The following is a 25,739-nucleotide window of genomic DNA, read 5'->3' as shown; positions in this document are numbered from 1 at the left end:
TCATATCGCCAGTTTGAGACTATGACTCAACATGCATAAGCCTGAAGCCACTGAATATATTTAAAGAGACCCCGGGACAATTTCCAGCCATGTTAGTGGCGACCAAAACAAGTATTTTAGGCCAAATCATGAGCCACTGTGAGGTGTTTGATTCTCTGGTGAGCAGCTTCTCTTGTTTTTGCGAGCTTTGCAATTGGTCTGGACTCTATTGTGTTTTCTCGTATTTTCACATCAAATGATTTTGTAATGTTCTCTTATTGTTGTTCTTGGTTTTGTTTGGTCTCTGGGAAGACTTTAGCAATATTGGTGGTCCTGCAAAAGAATGAAGAATATCCATCCATAGACAGTGAACACATCACCTTCATGAAAAGTGAGTTAACAACTCATAACATGCATTTGAACAATGACTTGATGACTTGGCGGGTGAATTAATAACATAGATGGTGAGTGTTAGTGTTTGAACTGGACTGAACAAAGTGATTCAAAGGATTATTCTCCACCTCTACACTGGATTTACCTATGTAGGAGAAAACAGGTAGCTGCTTTATAGCACCTGTAACTGCTATAACCCTCCTTAGACCTGGCAATTCATTTTTGTCCTGTGTGGGGGACGTGAGTGTGAGACCTCTAAGTCAAGCACCATTATGCAATCTATTTGAGTCCTATTGTATGTCAAGAGGACGTCCATATCAAGACATATCAAGATTTTAAACGTATATATTAGCTTTAAGCTTTTCAAAATACACATTTTAACCTATGTCATTTGTGGGGGCAGTGGGACTTGCAACCTCTTACTTTCACTTTATCCATACATCTGGAAAAAGGATCACTGAATGCTGAGAATTACTGAGGTACAATCAGATATTGAGCTGTCAGGACAATAATAACATGAGCATGTTCATGCAATGACATGTGTTACAGATTTTCTTCAAAGTGGACTTATGGTACGATATTCAAACTCAGCTCCTCTTCTTGTGCTCACACCGGAGCTTTAAGTGGTTATAGAGGGTTTTTGTGTCTCACAGGGGACCCGTTTAAATTACACTGACAGCACAACAGACTCATTTAGTTAAAGACAATAAACCTCGTTCTGTGGCGCAATCAAGATGACCTCATATTGCATCGGAGCCCATCTGCAAAGAGAATGAAGACGTCTGAATCCCTGTTGTTCTTTATTAATGTGCTACTGCAGACAGAGATGTCATTGCTTTATAATTTCATGGAGACATTTAGAGGTTTATTTCTATTGTTGAATAATTCCTCTGACTGTAAGTAGCCATTTTGAGTCATTTACATTTTTATGAGAAAATTAAAGGATTGTACTTCTGCATATTTTAATTGGCTTTTAAGGAAAAAAAAGGGGAGGGTATCGGCGAATACCCATGAAAAATTGCTTAATTAGATTCTAACTTTGACTTGTCACATTGCGACGTATGAAAGTGTTGTGATGAAGAGCAAATTTCATGCCGGTCCTGATTAAACAATGGTGACTCTTAAATGGAGACGATGTGTGAGAGGTCAGCAGTCAGTCTCCCACTGGGTGCCATGTTTTATACATCAGTGCACAGTGATTAAAACGTAATTAAAACATGTTATTTTTCTTCATAACTGATTTCCCTCTCCTTATTGAATACATAAGTATGTTTAGATGCAAATAAGCATTTACATAGCCCCACAGTGTGCGCACAATGATACAACAGAGCGCAAGAACTCTAACCAGATGCTCCCCGTGGACGTGTTTTTGAAATCAGGATCCGAACTTGTTTACGCTCTGTCCTTGACCCTCTTTGAGCTTGAACCATACTCAGAGGGTTAGAGATTTTAGCAACCTTGGGGAGATCACATTCTACGATAAAAGGAAATATTCTCCATTTTGGGGAATATGTTTCAGTTAATACACAAATAATTGCGTGTTTGGTTTTCGCCAAACATTAAATGAGAAAAATTACTACCACGCTCGTGTCTGTATGTTGAATATGAAGCCACTGCCAGCAGCTAATTAGCTTCGCCCTGTCCACAGGCAACGTCCCCACCCCCTATGAGTGCTTCTTAAAGGAAAAGTTCACTCAAAAATGAAAATTCAGTCATGCCAAGCGTAAGGCAGGTGAAGTTTCATTGCATTTAAAATGTAAAAAACAACTAAATGAACACATAAAATGGCTCCAAACAGCTCGTCTGACGTATTCCAGGTCTCTGGAAGCTCAGAGATACCAGATTAATTTGAAGATGTTATTTACATCCCAAAATCTTCACTGTAGCTGCTGAGCTAAAAATGCAAGGGTTTTTACGATCTCTGGGCTTCCGGAGACTTTCAACAACCAGAATGCACTAGTCGCACAGGACCAGGGGGGGGAGGGCAGAGGGGCCCAATTATTTAAAAACGCGCGCTAAAGTGCCCTCTTGGGAGCCAAAACGTATGCTAAAGTGCCCTCTTGGTTGGCAAAACACACTAAACTGCCCCCTTGGCTGGTTAAAACATGATAAACTGCCCTCTTGGGAGCCAAAATGCACGCTTAAGTGCCCTCTTGGGAGCCAAAACGCGTGCTAAAGTGCCCTTTTCAGTGGCGAGAACACGCTGTATTTTCGCCCCTGCCCTTCAAAAAGTCTGTGCACGCCACTGCTTATGTGTCTTTGTGTCCCCTCCAGAACAGTAGCGCATCATGCTCAAAACCAAACCAACAAACCTAGAGAAGCAAGAAGTTCACGCTCAGCTTGTTTTCCCGCCTCCTAGTGGTGATTTACATTTTTGTCTCACCATAGTGTCACATGATATCAGACAGGAAGTAGGACGTCAGGTCTCTGCAATCCATCTGCTTCTGCGCGCATCATTACTTCTGTGTTGACATCGTCGGTACGTGTTGGTTTACTTTCATCGCACCTATTTTTCTAGATGAGTATTTCAGTCAAATTGTGTAAGTTTTGTATTGAAATTAGCTCATCTGCTGATCTTACTGATTTCATTAATATAAATGTATCTGGATGTGCTTTAAGTGATGTTGGTCACAGGAAGGTATTTATCTGATTGATGTGATTGGTGTGATGTAGCGTGGGATCACTATTAACACCACTTGACCTAAGGGGCAGAAAAACAGTAGCTGATACTTAAGCTCGGATAAGTAGTAATGAATGAATTGTCGTGTTTTGTGCTGCTCATCAGGTGAGCCAGAGGAGCGACTCACTGAGAAAGTGGTCAGTAATTCAATCCATGCATATCTGTGAACCAATCATTCGGCCACAATGGTGGAAGATGCTCAGATCTTTCACATGAGTAAAAGTGAGTGCTGCATCAGAAACACGTCAACAAGCCTGAACAGATGAACAAGTTTAGAGTTAAAGAGTTTTTGTTGAAGGGTCTGAAGCCCCAACACATCCTGCAAGGACTGAATAGGTTTATGTATCTCCATTCCCATAACAAAATGACCATTGCAGTTTAGCAGCAACAGGCATACTGGACCGTCATTGTACACTCGCTGTTCGGTTAAGGCACTAAAACTATTTGCGCCATTACGAAGTTAAAAATAACATTTACTTTTGGTTTCACACTGGTCACAAGCAGCGGCCTCCTGGGTGAAAGAACCCTGCTTTCCTTGTGACCTGACTCTCCGTTGCCAACCCTCCAATGTTGACTTTCTTGCTGTTTGTACCGCTTCCCCCTGACTTCCTCCTTAACTGCCGTAATAATTACTACAGCCACTAGAGGTCGCAACATAAAACCAAATTGCAATATGGGTTGTAATAACCTGCTGGGGATGGGCTGGAACCCAGCAAGGTGAAGTCTTTTAACAGTGGGGTGTATTCTATAAAGTTATCATATGTGTTTAATTCAGACTTTTAATCTGAAATAATAATTACTAATTTAAACTATGAATTAAATGTTTGGGTAAGTGGAAGGAAGTAAGGGGGAGGGGACTTGGGCTCGAGTTCCCCCGCTCTTTTAAAATTGTGGCAACAGTCCTGAAACAGATGAACGGATGATGGCTGCTGATGTTATCACAGCTTCACCTGCTTTAACGAGATCAAACAGGGCTTTTCACAGTGTGCACGTTAGCCCCATTTATCCTTAATCCTCAGCTATGGGTGAAGCCTCGAACGTCACCAGCCTGCGTCCTCTCTCAGCAGGTGTCTTTTTAGAGTTTAGAGTTTTTAGACTTGTTGTTTGGGATTCTCAAAGATTCTTCAAATAAAACTGTTATCAAACTTGCAATTAATCCGTGCCACCTGAATTTGATGTGTTAGGTAAGTTGCCATGAGAAAGAGATTTTATTTAGGGCTAGATATAATGATTTGTATTTCTGTAGGCCTTTTTTTTTCAAGTCAGACTCATAAAGTCAGATTTCTGCATGTGTTCGTCTTGAGTAGCGGTGAAAAGATGATAAGTTTAAGACATAAGAGAGATACCAGTGACACCAGTGAGACACCGTGTGACAGTCGAGGGAAATTCACTGATGGCTGCAGGAAAGGAGAGAAAGAAGACGAGTGTTTGTCTCTCAGGGAGATTTCTTCATTTCCTACCATCCTTTCACTGGTTTATTTTCAGGCAATGGCATTTCAGATGACTACATGTGTTTCGGTCAGATTTTTCTCACAGATTGTAGTGAAAACAGTCACTGTCAGACACACAAACACATGTATAGTCTGTCTCCCTGACGCCTCCCTCCTCTCTCTCCGTCTTTCTCACTCTCTACATTTGGATTATGCCCCATCTTGTGGACACTTTCATGCAGCTGCTGGTGCAAAAACAACCCCACCCCTTTTTTTCCTTTTGGTTTTTTGCATCTTTTGTTGTATTTTTTTTTTTTTTAACACCACTCAGCTGACGAACAAAAAACAGAAACACCCTTTTTTGCCCTGTCATCGCTGCTGCGGGGTGGCCTGTTTTTTTTCCCCCAAAGATCACACGACAGGTATTGGCAGACGACAGGTGCACAAATAGATATGTGACGAGGTGGAAATGCATTTGTTGTGAAGAGTATTGATTATACACAAGGCTGGACTATTAAACAGGCAATGAAGGTGACCCCCCCCACCCCAGACTTTCAGCGGCCACAAAAAACACAAGGTTAACTGATTATTTAGAAATTGTATAATATGTATAATCATTGTCACATCACAGAATCTTGATCTTGTAGGAAAATGCAGGATAACAAGGCTAATATGAGCCTTTCGATCTTATAGTGTTATAAGAACAACATCCCTTTTTCAGTGACACTGTTTCTGTGTTAAACTGCACGGGCATAATTGTACCTAAAGGGGCAGTTCATACTCCTTCATGTTAGGAAGGGATTTCAAGGCCAGAATGGACTAGTGCTGCAGCGGTATACCGGCTTCAAGGTGTACCGTGATATGAACATTTGACGGTTATCATACTGTGTACATCTAAGGTATTGAATTCTACTGTATTAGTGTTATTAAAAACATCTTTATATTTCAAGTATATCGAGTTTCTTGTCTGTCAGGACAGAATAATAAAGTTTGTTCAACCGAAAAAAAAAGAAATCTTTGCATGGGCTGCTGTGGACCAGGAGGTAGAATCCCAGCTCCCTCTAGCTGCATGTCGAAGTGTCCTCGGGCAAAAAACTGAACCCCAAGCTGCTCCTGATGAGCAGTGGGCACCTTGCATGGCAGCCTCCGCCATCAGTGTATGAATGTGTGTGAATGGTTGAATCTGACGAGTGTTGTAAAGCACTTTGAGCGGTCAGTAGATTGGAGAAGCGCTGTAGATATCCAAGCCCATTTACCATTCTGTTTTCAGTCTTTCAAGGGTCATTGTAACTGAGTTTGATAATAATAATAATTGTGTTATTCTGTTTTTCATAATACTGTTAAACTGTGATATTTTTCCAAAAGGGGTTATTGTACTATTTAAATCTCATGCTGTTGGAACCCTAGTATGGTTGGGATGAGCAATTTCAGCTGCTGGTAACTCTTTCAGAGTTCATCTGACCATGTGAGATTTGTTTTAGGATTAACTTGGAAGTCATCCAAGTCAGGTTAGTTTTATTCATATAGCCTAATATCGCAAAACGCATTGTCTCAGTGGGCTTAAAAATCTGTTCAGTGGACGACCCTCTAAAGAAAACTTTAGTAGCCGGGAGAAACAGTAGTAGAAAATTCAGTACAGGCCACAGAGAAGGGACTCCTCTCCCAGGATGTTGGACGTGCAATACATGAGGAGATCACAATGACAAAATATCTATCACAAGTAGATCATAATAGATGTGAAGAAAATGGATCCAGGAAGACAATTGAGCCACACAACCTCCTCTGTGACCTGGTGGAGGACGGGCCTCACAAGGTAATCGAAGAAACGAATATCAGAACGTTTACAGATGTGATATTTAAAAGTGAAATACTCATATTGTGTTGATAATACTGATAAAATTGTGTGAATAAGCCAGCAAAGACGTTCGGCCTTGTGCATCTTTCATTCAGGAGTTCATCCAATTGCCTTTTCACTAGTAGTTGAGTTGACTGACCTTTCTTCTTGTATACCTTTTTTCCTCTACACTGGTATATTGAGGGTGATTTATTTGCCAAAAAGAGATGAAAAAACAAACAGTACACAAAGTTAAAGATAGATTTGATTGCTAGCACGTGATAATATCGCGATCATATCGTTATCCTGAAGTGAAATTGTGATATTGTGACCACCCTGGTTCAGATGTAAGAAGATAACAATGTGAGCCTTTCTTTTAACATTCTGGATTTTAAGTTCCTATCATGTCAAAGTTGATCAAATTCTAACCTTTATTACTTTTTTTTATTTTTTTTTATTATCATTCAGCATTGTTCTAAAGCGTTGCCTCTACCTAGTAGTGAAATTCTGACTGACAGACAGCAGCTCGGGGGTCCAAAGAGGGAGGAACCAGGACACTGAGGTGGGGCTGAAGCTCAGTTTTCACTCCTTATCCAATATATCTCTATATGTAATGTACAGGTTTAGTGTTTTATACGAACAGAGACTTCTGTGTGACTGGATGTGATTGCCGTCACTTGTCCCCGTGTTGACGCATGACGGAGACGTGTCCCACATTAATGGCTCGGTTTATAATTAGCCTCATGGAGTATTTCTGGACTGGCCCATTTGTGCTCCTGTCTGCTCCTGCAGGACTCATTCTTGGTTTCTCACTGCCACCTTGTGGACTTGGCGTTTCCTCGTCCTCCCGGTGTGCCATGATGTCGCAGGTTACATCTTCACCTTTCAACCAGCATCCTGTCTGCACATAAAAAAAAAGTGTGGAAAATAAAATGCAAACTCTGGATTAAATGGCGAGAAAAGGGTTGAGATGAGGTGAAGAAGCTTTCATTGATGTGAGGGGGAAATGGCAAAATCTCTAATTGGGGGTGGAGGGGGGAGGGATACATAAATAAAGGCAATTAAAGGAGGGTTTAGGCTCGTGATTGTGCTGCTTTCTTCACTTGTTTTTTTCCACAAGAACAAAAAAAAAAAAACTCGATCTCTCCCTCCTCCTCCTCCTCCTCCCCCTCTTCGATCCTGGTCCCTCCTCACGGTAATGTGTTGCTCACAGCATCAAACTTCATGTCCACGTTGGTGGATGCAAAACTCAGCTGTAATAGATATATCCGGGGACGATCGGTGCGACTTCTTGTGTTTGTTTGTCTTTTTAAAAAAACAAAAAAAGTCCCACTTTCACCGCTCAGTGCTGGAAGCTGTGAGCGGACAGCGGCTCCACAGACATGCAGCAGCCACCGGTGGAGGTAGTGCACGCTCTCCGTGACTCATCCGTGTGCGCAATGACAGTAAACAGACAGGGCTCGCTTTGAATATCAGCAAATCAAGCCCACTTCAACAAAAGCAAGGTCACCTTGTTGTGTGGGGATCTGTAGAGGAGAAGAAGCTCAGCTCTGCTCCTCTTCATCCTCCTTCTTCTTCTTCTTCTTTTTTCCCTTCTTGGAGTGGACCAAAGAGCGCAGCGGGACTTAATTTGGTGCTAAATCCACTTTCTCTCTTTTTCCCTCCTTGCCTCTGGACTGCACCTGTTCACCTGGACGCACATCATCACGGTGAGTGGCTTCATCAGGACGCATGTTGTGAGATAAAAACAAAACCAGCCCAACTCTTCTTTTATCGTCGGTGGAGGGGCTCTAACAGGTGTTTCATAAGGTTTGTGCCCTGATAAATACAAGGCTTGAGCTGCGTAATTGGGTCTCAGCTTTGGTTAAGAACTGCATGTAGAAATAATGTTGCTCAGGTGAGATCCTCATTTAGCCTTTTTAAATGAGCGAGACAGAGGACTGCGCGTCGTCCTCTGTGTGTGTGTGTGTGTGTGTGTGTGTGCGTGGACCCGCATCACGGCCGAGCCAGAATCACCTTGAGCTGGTGTCTGTCAGGCAAGTTTGTGGAACCAGAAGCAGGCTGGTGAAAAACTGTAGGCCGTGTCGTACAGTGCGTGTGGCAGAATTTAAATGATGCCTCTTTTTACGCAATTTTTACGCATGTTTTTTTTAATTGTTATCTTGTGCACATGCGTTGACTGATGTGACCGCTGAGTTTTGTTTTTCCCCCCTGAACCTTGGCTGGAGAAATTCTGGATGTGATGTGTATGATGATGAACATGGAGCTGTGTGAGAGCTGGATAAGTGCTTCTTAAATGGCTTTTTAAAGAAAAGAAAAGAAAAGAAAAGAAAAAAGTGCACTGGAGGATTTTTTTTATTTTTATTTTTTTTATCTATTTATTTCAGATTTTTCTTTTCTGGTTCGACTAATTGAGTCCAAACTTGTGGGACGGTCTGTGCCCTTGTCGCCCACAGGTCTCTGAGCATCTCGTATTCCCTGCCTCAATTTTCATCTTTCATAGACAGATATATATATATATATTTATATATTTATTTATTTTTTTGGAGGGGGGGCTTTGAAGGGAGGAGAGGAAGAAAAAAAAAAAGAAAGTGCCGAGGCTTTTTGAGGTGAAGACTTTGGCACAGGGTCTCGGGAGTGATGGCGGCGTCTGCACCCTCCTCCTCCGGCGGCGAACCGGATCCCAACTCGACAAATTTACGACCACCGGGCTCAAGTAGGTCCATCACCGATAAAATGCTATTTCACGTGTGCTATTTACTTTGTGTGGCACCGCCATTAATCATTTTCATTTAGGGAGGGGGTGGTGGTGGTGGAGGAGGAGAGGGAGAAAAATCCGCTGCCATTTGCGGAGGCTTCCTCCGCCACAAATCACCGCTGCATTTCATTCAGCATACGGACCTCCCGGCATGTGTGTGACAGATGAATGCTGCTGTCAGGAGCTGATGTCCTCTGCTAACATTACACTGGAGGCAATTAGCCTGCAAGAGCGAGCCTGAGGGCTGCAGCACCGGAGCGTCTCCCCACAGAGGAGACAGGATGATAGAAATCTGCAATTATTATTATTATTATTATTATTATCATTATTATTATTGGTGGTGGTGTGTTCATGCATTTTTTTCTTTTTTTTCCCATTGCTTTGCCTAAATGCTCCCCGGCTGAATAAAGTGCCTGCATGAAAGGACAAAAAAAAAAAAAAAAAAAAAAGCACGCAAAATTGCCCCTGAAGTGGCTGTTAATTCAGCCTCACTAAATTGCCCCCTTAATGGCATCGTAGCCCCTCAAGAAGGGAGCACTACACAGCCACCGACACTACAGCCCCTTCACTGTCAGCTGGTACCTTGAAAAAAAAAAAAAAATGAATAAAAAAGAATAATCAGCCTGATTATCTAAATGAGTGAATGAATAGAGGTCTGAAATCAAGGTTGCAGGTGTGGATGTGGACGGTGGAATTAAAAGGAAAAATCAAGTCTAATTTGATGCACTCACACGCGCCGTTTCTCCTCAAAAAATATCTTATTTCTATATTAGAAAGGCAGTGGTTATATTCTAGTGTGGGCTCCATGCAGTAGCCTCCCAAGCTGCATCTTCTCTTCCGTCCTTTTTCAGCCCTTTCCTTCTGTTTTTACTCCTCTTCTTTGTCTCCTCCGGCTTGTCAGGAAAAAAAAAAGTCATTGTGAGGGCCGAGTTAAAGTGCGTCCAATGAGCTGAGCAGGGCAATGATTTATCTAATGATCCAAAGCAAGGGTTAAATTGGGATGTGGGAATGGGACTCCCTCCTCCTCCTCCTCCTCCTTCTCCTCCTCCCTTTCCCACCCTCCTCCTACCTGCCCCCCCACCCTAAATTGCTGCTTTTGAGGATTTCTCCCAGTGTTGCTTTGCCTTCCTCTCCATCCAAGATGCCTCGTGTGATCCCCATCCCCTGCTCTGGCTGGGAGCCCTTGATAACGCCAGTAATTCTCTATCTGTCAGCGGACAGCCGCTTCATGTCCGCTGACTGCTCGCATTTTAAACCGGCATCTTTTCACTCAATTAGATCTTTAGGCTGGCGTGCCTCCAAACGGCTAATTAATTTGAAGTCCTTCGCCTATAGGTCATGAACGGTGACAGTGGGAATAAGACTAATCCACATCCAGCCAGGGGCCCGGCGAGGGGAGTCATGCTCCAATAAATCCCCAGACACCCAAATACTGGCTGTTTTTTTTGTGTGTTTCATCACCTCACCTCACACCATCTATACTCAACATTAAATGACAAAAGATTAGAAAAAAATAAAAAAATACACACTGAAAATGGATTTCTATTTGATTTTAAGTGAGGCTCTTTTAATGTGGCTCTTCAAATCGTTCCAGGCTACGATGCCTGGTGCGGAGTCGCTCACGGATGCACAAGAAAACTGGGGATGAAGATATGCGGTAAGTGCGCGCTATTATAATATATATGTATTTTTCTTTTGCCCTGTTTTTAATAGAATTATGCAGAAATATTAATTGTGAGGATGATATCAGACACGTGGGTAGGAGGAGAGGGGGCGGGGGGTTGATTTAAAGGCTGTGGCCTGCGACGACGCTTCACCCGAATAATGACGAATTTCTGTGCTAACATTCAGATTTACAGATGTTACCCAGTTAATAAATCACCATCACGTCTTGTACTGGTATAATTTCAAGAACAATGATAAATATATAAGAAAAAAACCTTTTTTTTAAATAAAATAGAATAATAAAGAGGGACCTGTGAAGGTTGGGTCTCCACTGCGAGGCTCTGGTTCAGTCTCACTAAACCAAAGACGGACTGACGTCTCCCATAATGGTGACTGTCACGCGCTACTGCTCGGTACAATTTTCCGGTATTTTTGACCGACACGTTTCTTTCCCTATAAGGCCGTTTAATTACCCGGAACCATACAGCTGCGAAACTAAATAGAGGGAAACAAGCAAAAAAAAAAAAAAAGAAGAATAAAATAATTGTGTTCTTGTTGGATTAAAATCAGTAAAGTTTAATATCTCAGATCAGACTTCATGTATTTTTTTGTGCCATTTATTGGATATATTCTCCTCACCAGGCTTTACTGATAAACCCCTGCTATTATCTAATGTGTTTCTGTGCTGTGCTGCCATCGGCTATGTGTTTTGTTTTTTTTCTGCCGGATGGATATTTACTAAGAATTTACAGCCGCTACATGACAGCGGTGTGTTTGTGCTTGGCTGGAATTTGACGCTGATGTCACCGAGCGCAACCTCCCACAGGGGCCCCTCTCCGCCCATAAATAGGACTCCCAGAGCGGGATGGGACCCTTCTTTTTCTCTTCCTCATCACAGAGAAGATAACGAGAGAGAAAGTACAGAAGAGAGAGAGAGAAAGAGAAGGAGGAGAGAAGAGACTTGTTCAAGGGCCTGGGTTTGATTTTTTGATTATTTTTTTTGTTAATAAAAAGGAGAAAGAAAGCTGCAGCTGCCAACATGTATGGGAAGTGTAACCACCCTGCGGACTCCTCTTCTTCTTGTAAACGTTTAGGATTTTTGCAGAAGAACAACAGTCTGGAGGAGAGGAGCAGGATCGTGACTTCCTTCAAGGAGCGAGCGGCCAAGAACCTGCAGCTCTCCTGCGATAACGTCGGCGGAGAGGCGCGCTTCAGACGCACAGAGACCGACTTCTCCAACCTGTTCGCCAGAGGTAGGCTCCAGGAGAAGAGTCCTTGTGTTTGCATTTCAATTTAAACATTGTGTACTTCATATGTGATATGAAAGGTAAAACTATGACCAATCCGACATTTTTACATGTATTCTGATCAGAAAATATGCAATTAAAGGTGAAGTGAAGAAATTTTAATCAGAAGACAAATATATAATTTTTTTGTCTAAACAAACTGAATAAACAAACTCTCTTTGTTTTTACTTCTGAATGAACTGAACAAAACGATCTGACCTTAAAGGACAACACAGCTTTATGCTGTTTTACACTGAAGGTGGCGGACCCTGCCACCTTTCTAGCTTCACACAGTGTTCTGGAAACCCTATTTTCCTCCAAGAACAGCTTGTTTATTCACTTATGCACAAAATAATATTTTATTCTTAAATATTTTGTATTATTACCTCATTAATATTGTAAATATTACAATTCTGAGTTTGATCTTATTTTACAATTCTACATAGTGCCCCTTTAATGCTATGAGTGTAAATAAAAGTTAATGTTATGCTGATGAAACAGATTGTTAAACACAAAATAATTCTCTAGCTATTTTTATGATGAAATAAATACTATTCAAACTATAGTATAGTAATAGTAATCCAATTTTTGGAGAATTTGTGCAAAAATAAATGAGTCACCCTGCTCTGAAAAGTTCTTGTAAAGACCATTTTATTTCATAGATCTGTTGCCTGCCAAAAATGGCGAGGAGCAGACCATGCAGTTCTTGCTCGAGGTCGTGGAAATCCTGACCAACTACGTCCGGAAGACCTTTGACAGATCCACCAAGGTGCTGGACTTCCACCACCCCCACCAGCTCCTCGAGGGCATGGAGGGCTTCAACCTGGAGCTCTCCGACCAGCCCGAGTCCCTGGAGCAGATCCTGGTGGACTGCAGGGACACCCTGAAGTATGGAGTGAGAACAGGTGAGGACAAAAGAGGCCCGAAGGCGCAGCTGCAATCAATAACTCTCATTAGCTTACATGCCAGTGTAATGATTACAGATAAGCCATTTTCTCTCTCAGACTCGCGGATGATTAATTGTGTGCTGGGAGATTATGTTGCTTTGTTGTCTCTTTATCTATCACAGGTCACCCCAGGTTCTTCAACCAGCTGTCCACTGGATTAGACATTGTTGGGCTGGTGGGAGAGTGGCTCACCTCCACAGCCAACACTAACATGTGAGTACTACATCAGTCCCTTTTTTTTTAATAATCTTGCTCTTCATAAACACACTCGTGCAGATAATAAGAGATAAAAGGCAAAAGAAGTAGATCCAGTTTGTGAATCAGTAGGCTCATTTTATTCCACTTTTTAAAAGCCTTTTTGTTTTTAAATGGCCCCTCATAGAAGCGAGGCTCTCAGTGGAACGAAGTGACATACAGTAATTACTGTCTGTGGCTGGAGAATACGCCTCACGCTCTAATAGATTGTCAATCAAGCAAGAAAATGAAAAGCACAAAAGAAGACATTTGTGCAGCTACTCCCTACTGTATTGTCAGTGCTGGCCCGATCTCAGGCTGTGGTCAAATAATTCAGCCCTGCAGGCGAACTAAATTGCATATTGATTCGCGTTCACAGTTTACATGCTGTCTTTGTTTTATCTAATGCTACTTCCTGTGACATAACAATGCCAGGAGGGGACATGGTGTGCAACCCTCGGACCATCTGTGCACAGTATAAACAGCCATCAGCAGGAAACGGCAAAGAGTTTTGTCATTGAGGTTAACCCTTTTGTGTTTCATGACTTGCACAGTTATTTCATTTGATTGCATTTAATTGTACTATATTGTACCTTATAAATGATAATGATTAACTTGGGAGATAAAACTTGGCCCATCCTGGTGAACTAGTGGCCTAAAGTGCCTATGGTGTGTCCCATGTTCGATTCCAATCAGGGAATCAGGGAATCTTCCTCTCCCACAGTCCCATTTCCCATTTTATAATCCATTAAAGCTGCAGTTTGGGGATTTTACTCGTAATTTAACATCCATTAGATTCAAGCTTTCACCAAACATGTTCCCGCCATGCTGATTAAAGGATAAGTTCACCCAAAAATGTAAATTCACTCATTATCTACGCACCTTGATGCCGATGGGAAACTGTGGTGAAACTCGCACCTGTAGTGATGCCTTTTACGTCAAATGTCAACCATTGCCACGGAGTAGGCTACAATCAGTACGACGAGAAAAAAATAGAAAGAGTTCAGAAAAGTTTCCGAGTTGAGAATTACAGGAAGTAAATAAAGAGCAAAAAGAGAAGAGAAAGCTGAAATCTGTAGGCGGACGTCATAATCACGTGTCGAAAGTGTTTGTGTAATTACTCTCACTGCCAGAAGGGGGAGACAAATGTTCCGCACTGCAGGTTTTTATTAAAAAAAGTGAATCGCTGACAAAGAGATCGACTAGTGGTGGGGCCAAATGTGGCTTTCTCGATAATTACAGCCTAAACGCATACTCTCACAGTAAAATCGGCCGATGTAGAAGACAGTACAGATGAAAAATATTTCCTAAAGTCTCATGGTTTATATTTGCATTACTAGCAAAACAGAAAGTAAAGACGCCAGATACAGGGATTTGTCCATTTTGTTTTCTTCTATAACGCTTGAGTAAATGGTTTACTAACCATCAAGAAAGGGATTAGTTACAGCTAATAAACGGCCCATAAAGGTCGAAGCTTGATTACCAGGCTCTGTTACAGACCTTTAACTCATATTAGCGTGTTTTATAGCCTTCATCAACTTCCACGGCCCGTCTCAAACAAGCACTGCAGTAATCTCTGTCTGTTCTTGGCGACATCAATAGCGAGGATGACTTGAACCAGAGGGTGGAGGTTGCTTACATACTTGTAATTTACCTTTATTAATTACTCCATCAACCCTAATTACCCCTGGCAGATATTGACTGACACTAATAAACTGACAATCACATCCAGGTCCTACATAATCAGAACGAGGGAGCGTCGCCTGCATGAATGAATGCGGTGAAATTAATGTGCGACATCTGCGAAGTGGCATCTGACTTGTTTATTCTTTCCCCCTCCACATTACTGTATGCTGAAGACGCTGTGGGGCACAATGCGACATCCCGTAATGTTCCACTGATTCATTTACTCTCCCTGCATGAATAGACAGATACTTATGTAATTAGAAGAATATTGGTCAGGAGAAGATGGATGAGCCTGCCTTGGCTGTAATTCCAAATCGACCGTGCTTTTTTTCTCTCAAGCCGAGGGTTTTTTACTGTGATGATATGGAAAGAATGATATACCTGAGAGGATAAAACATGAAAATGACGGCTGACAGGAGAAAAGGCACCTGAAACAACTTTGCAGACCGTTCTTATTATGTCTCCAATGTTTCTAATGATGTTAATCCCCACTAAAGGAACATTGTTCATATTTTGCTGTTTCATTTCACTGCGGCAGAAATCCATTTCTGAAACGAGACGGTGTTGTAACTGAAGCGTGACTGTGTACATAACGCTGTACGCTCAGTAAGCATGCTCTGCAAATTTAAGTGTACAAATGCAAGATGTTAAATCTATGAGTGTATTTCATATTGGTCCCATCGGTCCTTCCTGCAGCTTGTACAATAAAAATCATACACTGCTGGTTACAGAGCTTCTATGTAATAATTTGTAGTACGGTAATTTACATTTATTAATCACTTTCATATCAGTTATATGCGAGCGGATTGTAATGTGACCTGAAAACAGAGTCCTCCCCCGTCTCTCTCGGTTGACTGTGCAAGCCTGATGACGATTTGTTGAAGTTGTTTAAAGCTGCTGGACTTTGGCGTCTTTGTGAAGGACTCAGATCTGACCTTCCGTGACAGTCCAAGGATGTAACTTTATGGGTCATTCTCCAGTGCCTCGTCTCAGTGCCTGTCCATTAACATAAACTAACCACAAACTTCCAACACAACAGAAGTTCCACAGAGCCCCATTAATTCCCTCACAACAAACAAGCACAAAATACAAAGTTAAGATTACACTGTATGTTCGATCAGTAATGAAAGAGGGCTTTCTGCTTCTGTCATCACATCTTTTATTATTGTTTTTATTTTGTTTTGCTTTTGGTTCCAGGTTTACCTATGAGATCGCTCCCGTCTTTGTGCTCATGGAGCAGCTGACGCTGAAGAAGATGAGGGAGATCGTAGGCTGGCCTGAAGGAGAGGGCGATGGAATATTTTCTCCAGGTGAGAGCCAAACCACTGACTGAACGGGGGCTCGACACCTCTGACCCAAACATAAACATGTGTGGTTATTGTGCTGTACTTTATCAGGTTACACTAGATGTTCTTGGATTTGTTTTAGCTTCACTTCTGAAAGATCCCATCTGGTGCCCAATGATGATAGAAATAGAAATACCAACATTTTGAAATAAGTCCTTTACAAGTAAAGCTCATGTCAGAAGATGCAACGTCAAGGTGTAATAAAGCACCCATTACGCCGATTGGTGCAAGTCTGAATAATATGTCGAATATTTTTGGATGAACCACGTGAAAAGCGACAGAATCCATACAGTAAATATGACATTCAGATATCTCAGAGATCTTCTTGATATGCACCACATTTACTCTCCTCCGGTGTTGGTTTCTGCAGGAGGAGCAATCTCCAACATGTATAGTGTGATGATCGCCAGATACAAATACTTCCCTGAAGTCAAGACCAAAGGCATGGCAGCTGCACCCCGACTGGTCCTCTTCACCTCGGAGCATGTTAGTCCCTCTCTGTATTACTGATTATTGTCATCCGACCATTTAAACACCTTTTACATTCAAGTTTACCAATTGATATCAGTACATTGAGTGTGAATCCATCTTATATTGAATTGAATTGTGACTGTTCCTGCAGAGCCACTACTCCATCAAGAAAGCCAGTGCAGCTCTGGGTTTTGGCACAGAGAACCTCATTCTTCTGAAGACAGATGAAAGGTTTGCTCGATACTTAACCCACATGCACACTGTCTTGTAAAAGATCAAATATGTCGATGACTTACTACTGTCTTCTTCTTTTTGCAGAGGGAGAGTCATCCCTGCTGATTTGGAAGCCAAAGTAATAGAGGCCAAACAAAAGGTGAACACAAGCAACAATGACTTATTTATTTGCTTCTAATAGTGATTCCGCACACTAAGAGACACTCCTCTGATCCGTGGAGTTTACTTGTAGCAAATGGAGCGCTTGTGTGTGCCAGGGCAGCCAGGTTATTTCAGTGAGGTTAATGCTTCTGTCTGCTCACATGTGATGCGGCTCCGGTCTAAAGTACCTCTCCTGGAAGTCGTCCTTCAAAGGCAAAGTGATGTGCAGACTAGAAGAAATGGGAAAGCGGAGGGTGCACACAGGAAAAGTGCATCATTTGAGAAATGTGTTTCACCCCATCTCTTTCATGTCAACAATCACAGGGAGAGAATGGACATAACAACTTGGATTCAGTCCACAATCGTACCAAATGTCTTTTTCCTCTCGTCTTCTGTTTGCAGGGATATGTTCCGATGTTTGTGAACGCCACCGCTGGCACCACCGTCTACGGAGCCTTTGATCCCATCAATGAAATTGCAGACATCTGTGAAAAGTACAACATGTGGCTTCACGTGGATGTAAGACTATATCTATGGTCTTAAAAAAATATCTGTTAAGCCACCGTGACAGACGTTAGCATCCTCCCTCGTGTAAATGTTGTTGTTTCCTGTGTAGGGGGCTTGGGGCGGAGGTTTGCTGATGTCCAGGAAACACAGGCACAAGCTGAACGGCGTGGAGAGGTAAAAAAAAACAACACAACACATAAACATCTACATGAGAATTAATGTAGTACATGAAGAATTTATCATTTTCGTCTCAAAGTTTGCCACAGAGAGTATTACTCAGCCTTTAAAAATACTTTTATAATGTCTTCTGTTGCTCTGGTGGAAAGAGAAATTTTTCAATTTAAACCTAATGATGTCCATGATCACGGTTATTTTGGTACTGATGGCAATTTTTACCTTGTTGCATGAGCTCGAGCGCACAATCATTTTTGTTTATTTTGTGTTTCTCGTGCAAGTTTTACATAGTTGTAAACTGGCGACCAACTGCACGCGTCGAGGGTGTGTGACTGAATGTTTTAATTAAGTTGAGTCTCTCAGTGAACTCAGCACTCACCAGAGAGCACTCTGTCTATTCTTCTTCCCTCATGAAGTACATTTCCCCTCCAGCTCTAGTCAGCCGTCAACATTACAGCACATAAGCACTCGACAATGGAGGTCACCTCTGTGGATCGCTGCTGCAGTCAGGTTGATAAGTAGTTGTGAGATGAATCCACTTTTTAATCCAAAAAGTTTGTCTCTTGTCTCTGGATCAGAGCACAATCTGATATGACTTCAGGTGTTTATTCTTCCAGAATGTCTGGCTCTGTACCCAACTGTCTCTCCAGAGCTGGTGGGCTTTGAGCATCTTAGTAGAGGCTGCCCCTCCCCACTCTTTTGGTTATTTTTGAAAAAATGAAATTGAATATTTTCAACTTAAATAGATTTTCTTTGCATAGACTTATGTATGTAATCTAGTCCTGTAAAAGATTTGCTTTGCTTTCTGTGGGCTCACAATTAGCCCACAAGGGCACCCCATCTCCGTCTGTCTGAAGTTAAAGTAATAAACTGCTGGACTGCCCCTTTAAAATCTGGGCCGATATGGTGTACGATGTCAGATCTGCAGTCAGCATGTGCACAGCCACAGATGTTTCACACTATATCTTTCAAAAGACTTGTGTGCACATTTATTTCTATAAAACTGAAAGGACCCGTGTCCTCTTAGATTACCACTTCTGTTCCTAGAACTGACACACACACACACTCACAGAGCTGTGTTTACTGTTTCAATATCTGTGCAGGGCCAACTCAGTCACCTGGAACCCTCATAAAATGATGGGAGTGCCGCTGCAGTGCTCTGCCATTCTGGTCAGAGAGAGGGTGAGACTGCTGCACACAATACTGCACAAACACCATCAGACAACCACCAGTGTTCTGCTGCTGTCTTCCAACCTTAAAGTTTCTTTCACTCTGACTGTGTCCAATTGCAGGGATTATTACAAGGCTGCAACTCCATGTGCGCTGGTTACCTGTTCCAGCAAGATAAACAGTATGACGTCGCATACGACACAGGCGACAAAGCCATTCAGTGTGGACGCCACGTTGATATCTTCAAGTTCTGGCTCATGTGGAAAGCAAAGGTGGGAATTTTGTCAGTTGGTTTCTCTAAAAAATATTATGTCTTGAGGGAAATGGTAACTTCTTATTCTTTTTCAATCTACCTTAAAGGGAACAGTAGGATTTGAGCAGCATATTGACAAGTGTCTGGATCTGTCAGCGTACCTCTACAATAAAATAAAGAACAGAGAGGGGTACGAGATGGTGTTCAATGGAGAGGTGAGGTCTTTATTTCCCCACACAGATGCTATTTTTTCGATTAAACTAGAATTTATTGGATACTCGAGACAAAACTGTTCTTATCTTGGATTTTCTGCCTACAGAACATCTGTTTGTCTTTTGTGACAAATGACCACAACAATACATTAAATATCTTAACTTGGTCTGAGGATTGATTGGGTCATTTTGTTTGGCTGACAAGCTGACAAGAAAATCTAAAATTACAGAAGGCGTTTTTTATCGGCACTCATTACCAATGTTGTTCCCATTTTCTCTTATCAGCCGCAGCACACTAATGTGTGTTTCTGGTATTTGCCACCGAGCCTGCGTGGCTTGCCTGACGGTGAGGAAAGGCGGGAGAGGTTGCATAAGGTATTGACTCATCAATCTGCTTCTTATAATGCATTTTCAGCCTCCCCTGCCCTCTTGATTGATTCATACGGTGTCCTCTTAGATTTAAGAAAGGGTGTGCTTATGCTCATAACTCTGTATGTTTTCTACAACAGGTGGCCCCAAAGATTAAGGCGATGATGATGGAGTCTGGGACTACGATGGTGGGCTACCAGCCGCAAGGGGAGAAGGTCAACTTTTTCCGCATGGTCATCTCCAACCCCGCCGCCACCAGGTCAGACATCGACTTCCTGATTGAGGAGATCGAGCGATTTGGGAATGACTTGTAAAAGCCGCGGTTAAAGGAGACATATTCTGCTCATTTTCATGTTCACAATTTTATTTTGGGTTACAACTAGAATGGGTTTACATTCTATATTTCTCAAATTGTTCAGTACTACAGCACTGTATTCCCCCTCTGTCTGAAACACTCTGTTTTAGCTCCTGTCTCTTTAACACCCCCCCACCTGAATACCCAGTCTGCTCTGATTGGTCCCCACACACACGCCTGACCCAGCACTGCTAACAACATCAGAGCAGCTGTTCTAATTCTATTCGTACTCGCCAAACTAGCCGCTGGGCATAAATTATGCAAACAAGTGACTGAGTGAGTGAGTGTGATGTCACAAAGTCACGGAATTAAAGGCGGGACTGCTGACGAGGCGTTTCAGGAGCAGTGTTTTCTGTGGGAGAGAGGAGCTTCTGCTGGTGTGGACTTTGATCTTTTTAACATTCAAGATCTTTTACATGCACAAGAACATAAAAAACAATGAATAAAGCATAATATGTCTCCTTAACATAATTTTTCTCCTGAAAAATAACATCCTTTTCCAATTCTGGAGAGCCTTGAGCTTGGCTTCATGTTGCTTTTGTCTCATAAAGACGTTATTATTCTTTTTGCTTACAGGTCTTCTTTGGCAATGCACAAGAAATAATATGCTCTGTGTGTGTCGCCTCTGTCTCTTCTCTGTTTAGCAGCGATGACATGTATTCACAATGTTTGCGCACAACGTTATCTGAGTAAAGAGAGAAAATTGCAAAAGCACTCTGATATTCCTGCTACAATTAATCTGATGGGTTACTTTTCCTGCAAGAATATTTGAGCTCTTGAATGATTCTCTAAAGCAGCTATATATATATATAAAAAATAATTTTACTGCTGTATCATATGAAGATCAGTATTAAAAACAGAATTAGATCAAGATATTTTTTCACAAGTAACAGAGCACAATATAGGGAAACTTATCGCATTGACATAAACAGTATTCATAAAATACATACGTATACGATGTTCTGACTGTTGGTGCTCCATGTCGTCTATGTAATTATTAAGCCAGATGCATCGCCACATTGTACCCTAACTGTTATCTCCCTTTGATATTATATTGGTGGAAATATATAACACAGTCATTGTCACTTGATCGCTGTGTTTTTAGAGATTTTTGTGTAGATTGTGTATAGTATCGTCACATTGCCTTTGTGCCAAATGTGTCCTAGTTTTACAGTGAGAATATCCTAAATGTAAATCGACCACACGGTATAGTATGTAATAGATGAATCACTTTATTTATATCCAGAGATTATAATTGTGAATAGGTTCTATGCTCTTCTGTTCCATTTGTAATGTATCCTCCTTCCTGTTTGGAAACTGTATAATATCACAATGTTTTGATTAACATTGAAGTCTTTTAGTGTATTTGTGAACCAAAGAAGGGTTGACTTACATTTACTGTATGAACGTGTACACGGCCCTTGTTCTCCCTCATGGATGGATTTATATAAGACTACTTAACTTACCGCCCTTAACTTTCGTGCAATCTATGTTGTGTAACTGTGCAATGTCATTGTGATTCACTGATTGAATGTTGGCTATGGCTGCCGGTGCTTTGTTCATGACAAAAAGCACAATGCTAAACCATGATCATGGGGCAGCTTTTATTCTATGGACACATGATTGTCTGTTCTAACGTGATAAGTGGAGTAAAACTATAATATGCAAAATTTTGTTTGTCTTAACACGCTTATAGGCAATTTATGTTGAGAAAACCTATGTAAGAAAAAAGGGATTATTTATCATTAAGACTTTTGCTTCAACAATGAAATGCACAGTGTTTGCTACTGTAATAAGATTTATTGAACAGTTGTACATTCCTGAATTAGTGGGATGAAACGTCCCTGTTTGAATTCGATGTAGGCACTTTATCTTCACGCCATCATTTGCAGAGTATTACTGTTGTATCCACAGCACTAATAAAGACATAAGCTGTAGAACATCTGTGTGCACAAGTTTTTTGCGGTTTGTAAAACTGACATTTGAACTCTATGAACAAATATGTGTGGCGAACAACACTGGAGAGGACCTTTTGTTTGTTTGTGGATTTGTGTGCTAACATTATTGCAAATGATTCTAACAATGTTCAAACACAGAAAAATTCAGCTTTTCATTATTGGTAGCTGCGTTTCATCTCTAGCCTGTTGCTATAACTTCTGGAGAAACATCAGATGATACGTAACAGTGTGGAAGGAAGTCGGCAAACTTGACCCACAATATCGCAGATAAAACTTAAATAATTACTCCGCCTGGGAACATTTCTGCCTAAATCACGTTAGATTGATAGTCATGAGTCAGAGTCATGATACCACACATCATCAAATCTCATCTTTTGTTTACCCTGTTTTGATCGAGAGACCCCTAGTGGCAGAAATGACATACGGTGCATTTCACTCGTGTTTAGTTGCGTTAAGTCCCTCAAACATTTCTCCTCTTCTTTTGAACTAAATAAAAACCCAATAGAAAGGAAAGTATTAATGTGGTAACAAAAAATGTAAGTGTTATGTCAAGTTTTATATATTATATGAGCTATGCATGAACAAATAATCCCCCGTCTACTTGCCAAAAAATCCTTCATAGAGAAGGAAATACGTCCTCCTATATGGTGTTGCTACTTCAAGGTCCAAGAGTTGCTTACTGGGATTTAGGAGGGGTAATGCTGCATCCAAAAATTGTATTGTAACTACATTTTAACATGTTTACAATATTACATTAAAATATCATGTTATAATGTCAAAATGTCATGTTACAACTTGAAATAATAATATTGTTATTACAAGTTTCTTGCTATAGTGTGGCAAGTTTGTATTTTCATTATAACATGAAATTATCTTCTTGTAACAATAAACTTTTAACGTGCATGAACATGTTCTGATCCATATTTCTTTTTCTGGCGTGGCAGCAATATGATTCCGTATAAAGCTGATGTCTCAGGGGCCCCGAACGGCGCATTAAGATTAAGAGACGCTCGGTCTCCAGCCTTGATTGTTCAACAGTCACTGCCAAAGACAGTCTGAGTGCACCAAGGTATTGAGAAGTTGACCATCACAAGATAGGAGAAAACTGTCTCTGTGTATGTTCCCCAAACAAGAGGTAAATATATGGAGAACAAAATCACAATGTTGGATACATAAAACTCTATACTAAAACACAGGTTTGTATAAATATACCTGTTTTACCTTTCTCTCTTTTTGCCCTTTTCTTTTCTCTCGTCCAACTTTTCAATCCACCTGGCTGTCACCAGCCATTGGTCAGATTAATCACCCCGGAGGGATTTTTTTTTATTGGCTGATCATCTCACAGCTGAGATTTCACGAGCACACCCCTGCCAATTCCTTTACTCCTCTCATTACTCACACTTTTAAGATATTTATCATAAAACGCATTAGACTGTGCTCTCTTAAACTATTTTTTTTTTTCTTTCCGAGGCGCCCATTTCGAGGCTCTGCCTGGCTGCGTTTTATTTCGACACACAGCCGTGGAGGGACTGGGCTGTCTCAGCGACTCTCCTCCCCATCCTCCACCGGGCAGACGCTGCTGCCTCTTTGTTTCATGCTTCAGTGCAGCAATCATTACAGACCCGGTGTCACTGGCTGCTTTGTAAAGTTACAGGGAACAGAGGATTAAAGGAATAACTACTCATATAATGGGGTAATAGAAATAATAACCCTTGACTTCTTGCCACATCTAAAGGGAGAGTGATTTTGTTTTCGGCTCTGGGGACGGCGTTGAAGGTTAAACGTGCCAAAGCGTAATGACATGGCTAATTAGGAAGCAGGTGTTGGAGAATCTTGAAATGATTGAATGCAAATAAATCCAGGCTTTTAGTTTGTCACAAGACATGAATGAATGACCACCCAAAGAAGGAAACATAACCACTGAAGCGAGCAGTTCATACAAACATCAGCCAGTCTGTTCAGTTCAATGCAAAATGTTTCAGAAAAGCATCAATGTTAAGGGTATCATGATATAAAAAGGATGATTTAGGCTATAAAATTGATATTTGGTAGTATATCAAGGGGTCCATCACTTTCATCCACAATAAGTATCTCCATCAATTCTAATTACAAGCATAATTAAACTTTGATCAGGAGGAGATGAGGCCAGAAAAATAATAAGGTGCCGGAGCAGCTCTGTTTTTGCAGTATCTTCTGTCTCTGGAGGGAGAGTGGACGGGTGGGTGGGCCGTCTCTGAACACCAGACTGTGAAACACTTAATGTCTGTCTCTGCACTAGTCTGTTCACCCTCCATTTCACACCTGGCACACACACACAGACACACACAAAGGGATTCAACACCCATTAAAATACTGCAAATGAAACAAAAGGCCGCCGAGTTTAATGGGCTCATTGCATCGCACTTTTCCCCTTGCGCATTAATCGTATTTGCGTTTTGTTTTTAAGGTAGGGAAAGTTTTCTCTCTCTCTATCTCTCTTTCTCTCTCACACGTCTCTCCGTCCTCAGCTGTGTTACTCCTCTTTCTTATACATCCATGAATCTTGTCAGTGGTTTCCATGATGTGCCAAATATATCCCCCGCCCCTGGGAATCACTGCCACATTAGCTTCCTGATAGATACTGACGTCCCCATTGTGTGAGGCAAGTCTAATGAAATGATGATGATGATGATGATGATGATATTGACTGCAGGCTGCTCCCCACCCCCTCCTCCTCTTCACTTCAGCTCACAGAACAATTTCTTTTTTTAACCTGTTCAACCTTATTTACCTAACAACACGAGCAGCATCTTTGCTCATGTAGTTGGGTCTATAATGATGTGTTCTCCTGCTCCGCCATCTGAACGTTCTCTTCTTAAAGGTGCATTGTGTAGAAATGTTCATGAGAGGGGGAAAAAAAAAATTTAATGCCTAATCTCTCTTTGTTTTCATGACTGAATAAACACACTGAGCTTAAAGGACAACACAGCTTCATACTGTTTTAATTTGCTCATATGTGGCGGACCCTGCCACCTATCTAGCTTCAAACAGTGTTCTGGGGACCTTATTTTCCTCTGAGAACAGCTTGCTTATTCAGTTGTGGAGTTTCTCTGTGTTATTACCTCATTAATATTGTGAATATTACAATTCTGAGTTTCCTTCTTCACCACAACACATTGCCCCTTTTTAATTCAAGCCAAACAAGTAGTGCCTGACATAAAAAAAAAGTGATAACAGAATCAATTGCGACACCTTTAAGCCCCTGACTTCTAAAGTAATTATAATGGGTTACACTTATCTAAATAGCCTCCTCTTATTGACTCGTGTGTCCACGGCTTGATTAATCTTGGCAGAAAGTAAATTTTAAGCAGGAGATTAATAGTCCAGGGACTGTAAGTTGCCTGTCTCCATGACTGGGGAGTGTAAAGATAATGTGGCGCTTGTTAAAGTTGAAAGGCTGCTAGTAAATGTCTCTGTTGGACATTTTCTAAAGGAATAAGCATGACGAGCCCAGGAGCAATTACACCGCAGCTAACCAAGTCTCCGTGCGGTGATTGCTATCATGCATGCTAAATGAACACAACAACCTCGAGCAGCACATGGAAGTAATCTCAACATGGGCTGCTGTTTCCTGCAGGGGGACTCGCGTGGAGCATTTCTGTCTTCCTGTCCAGGACA

General features: G+C 41.5%; 1 protein-coding gene across 1 annotated transcript; it reads left to right on the top strand.

The window, feature by feature from the left end:
• The first annotated feature begins 7,450 nt into the window (after positions 1–7,450).
• LOC115588291 (glutamate decarboxylase 1) lies at positions 7,451–22,066 on the top strand. Its single transcript, XM_030428791.1, has 17 exons — positions 7,451–8,025; positions 8,773–9,032; positions 10,669–10,731; positions 11,834–11,992; positions 12,688–12,930; positions 13,095–13,185; positions 16,090–16,202; positions 16,609–16,724; positions 16,861–16,940; positions 17,028–17,082; positions 17,487–17,603; positions 17,701–17,765; positions 18,869–18,947; positions 19,058–19,207; positions 19,296–19,403; positions 19,686–19,775; positions 19,910–22,066. Exons 2-17 carry the CDS (start codon positions 8,957–8,959, stop codon positions 20,081–20,083), a joined length of 1,779 nt encoding a protein of 592 aa, XP_030284651.1. The 5' UTR covers positions 7,451–8,025; positions 8,773–8,956; the 3' UTR covers positions 20,084–22,066.
• The last annotated feature ends 3,673 nt before the right edge of the window (positions 22,067–25,739 follow it).

Source organism: Sparus aurata, chromosome 9 (assembly GCF_900880675.1).
Source record: "Sparus aurata chromosome 9, fSpaAur1.1, whole genome shotgun sequence".
NCBI lineage: Eukaryota > Metazoa > Chordata > Actinopteri > Spariformes > Sparidae > Sparus > Sparus aurata.
The sequence above is the reverse complement of the archived record's forward strand: the minus strand, read 5'-3'. Positions and strand labels throughout refer to the sequence as shown.

What these genes read in the sequence shown, in the direction of transcription:
- LOC115588291 (XM_030428791.1), top strand. Translation starts at nt 8,957, where the DNA reads ATGGCGGCGTCTGCACCCTCCTCCTCCGGCGGCGAACCGGATCCCAAC. An exon ending in TCCACAGCCAACACTAACAT is followed by an intron (nt 13,186 to 16,089) that starts GTGAGTACTACA and finishes TTTTGGTTCCAG; the next exon opens with GTTTACCTATGAGATCGCTC. An exon ending in TCCTCTTCACCTCGGAGCAT is followed by an intron (nt 16,725 to 16,860) that starts GTTAGTCCCTCT and finishes CTGTTCCTGCAG; the next exon opens with AGCCACTACTCCATCAAGAA.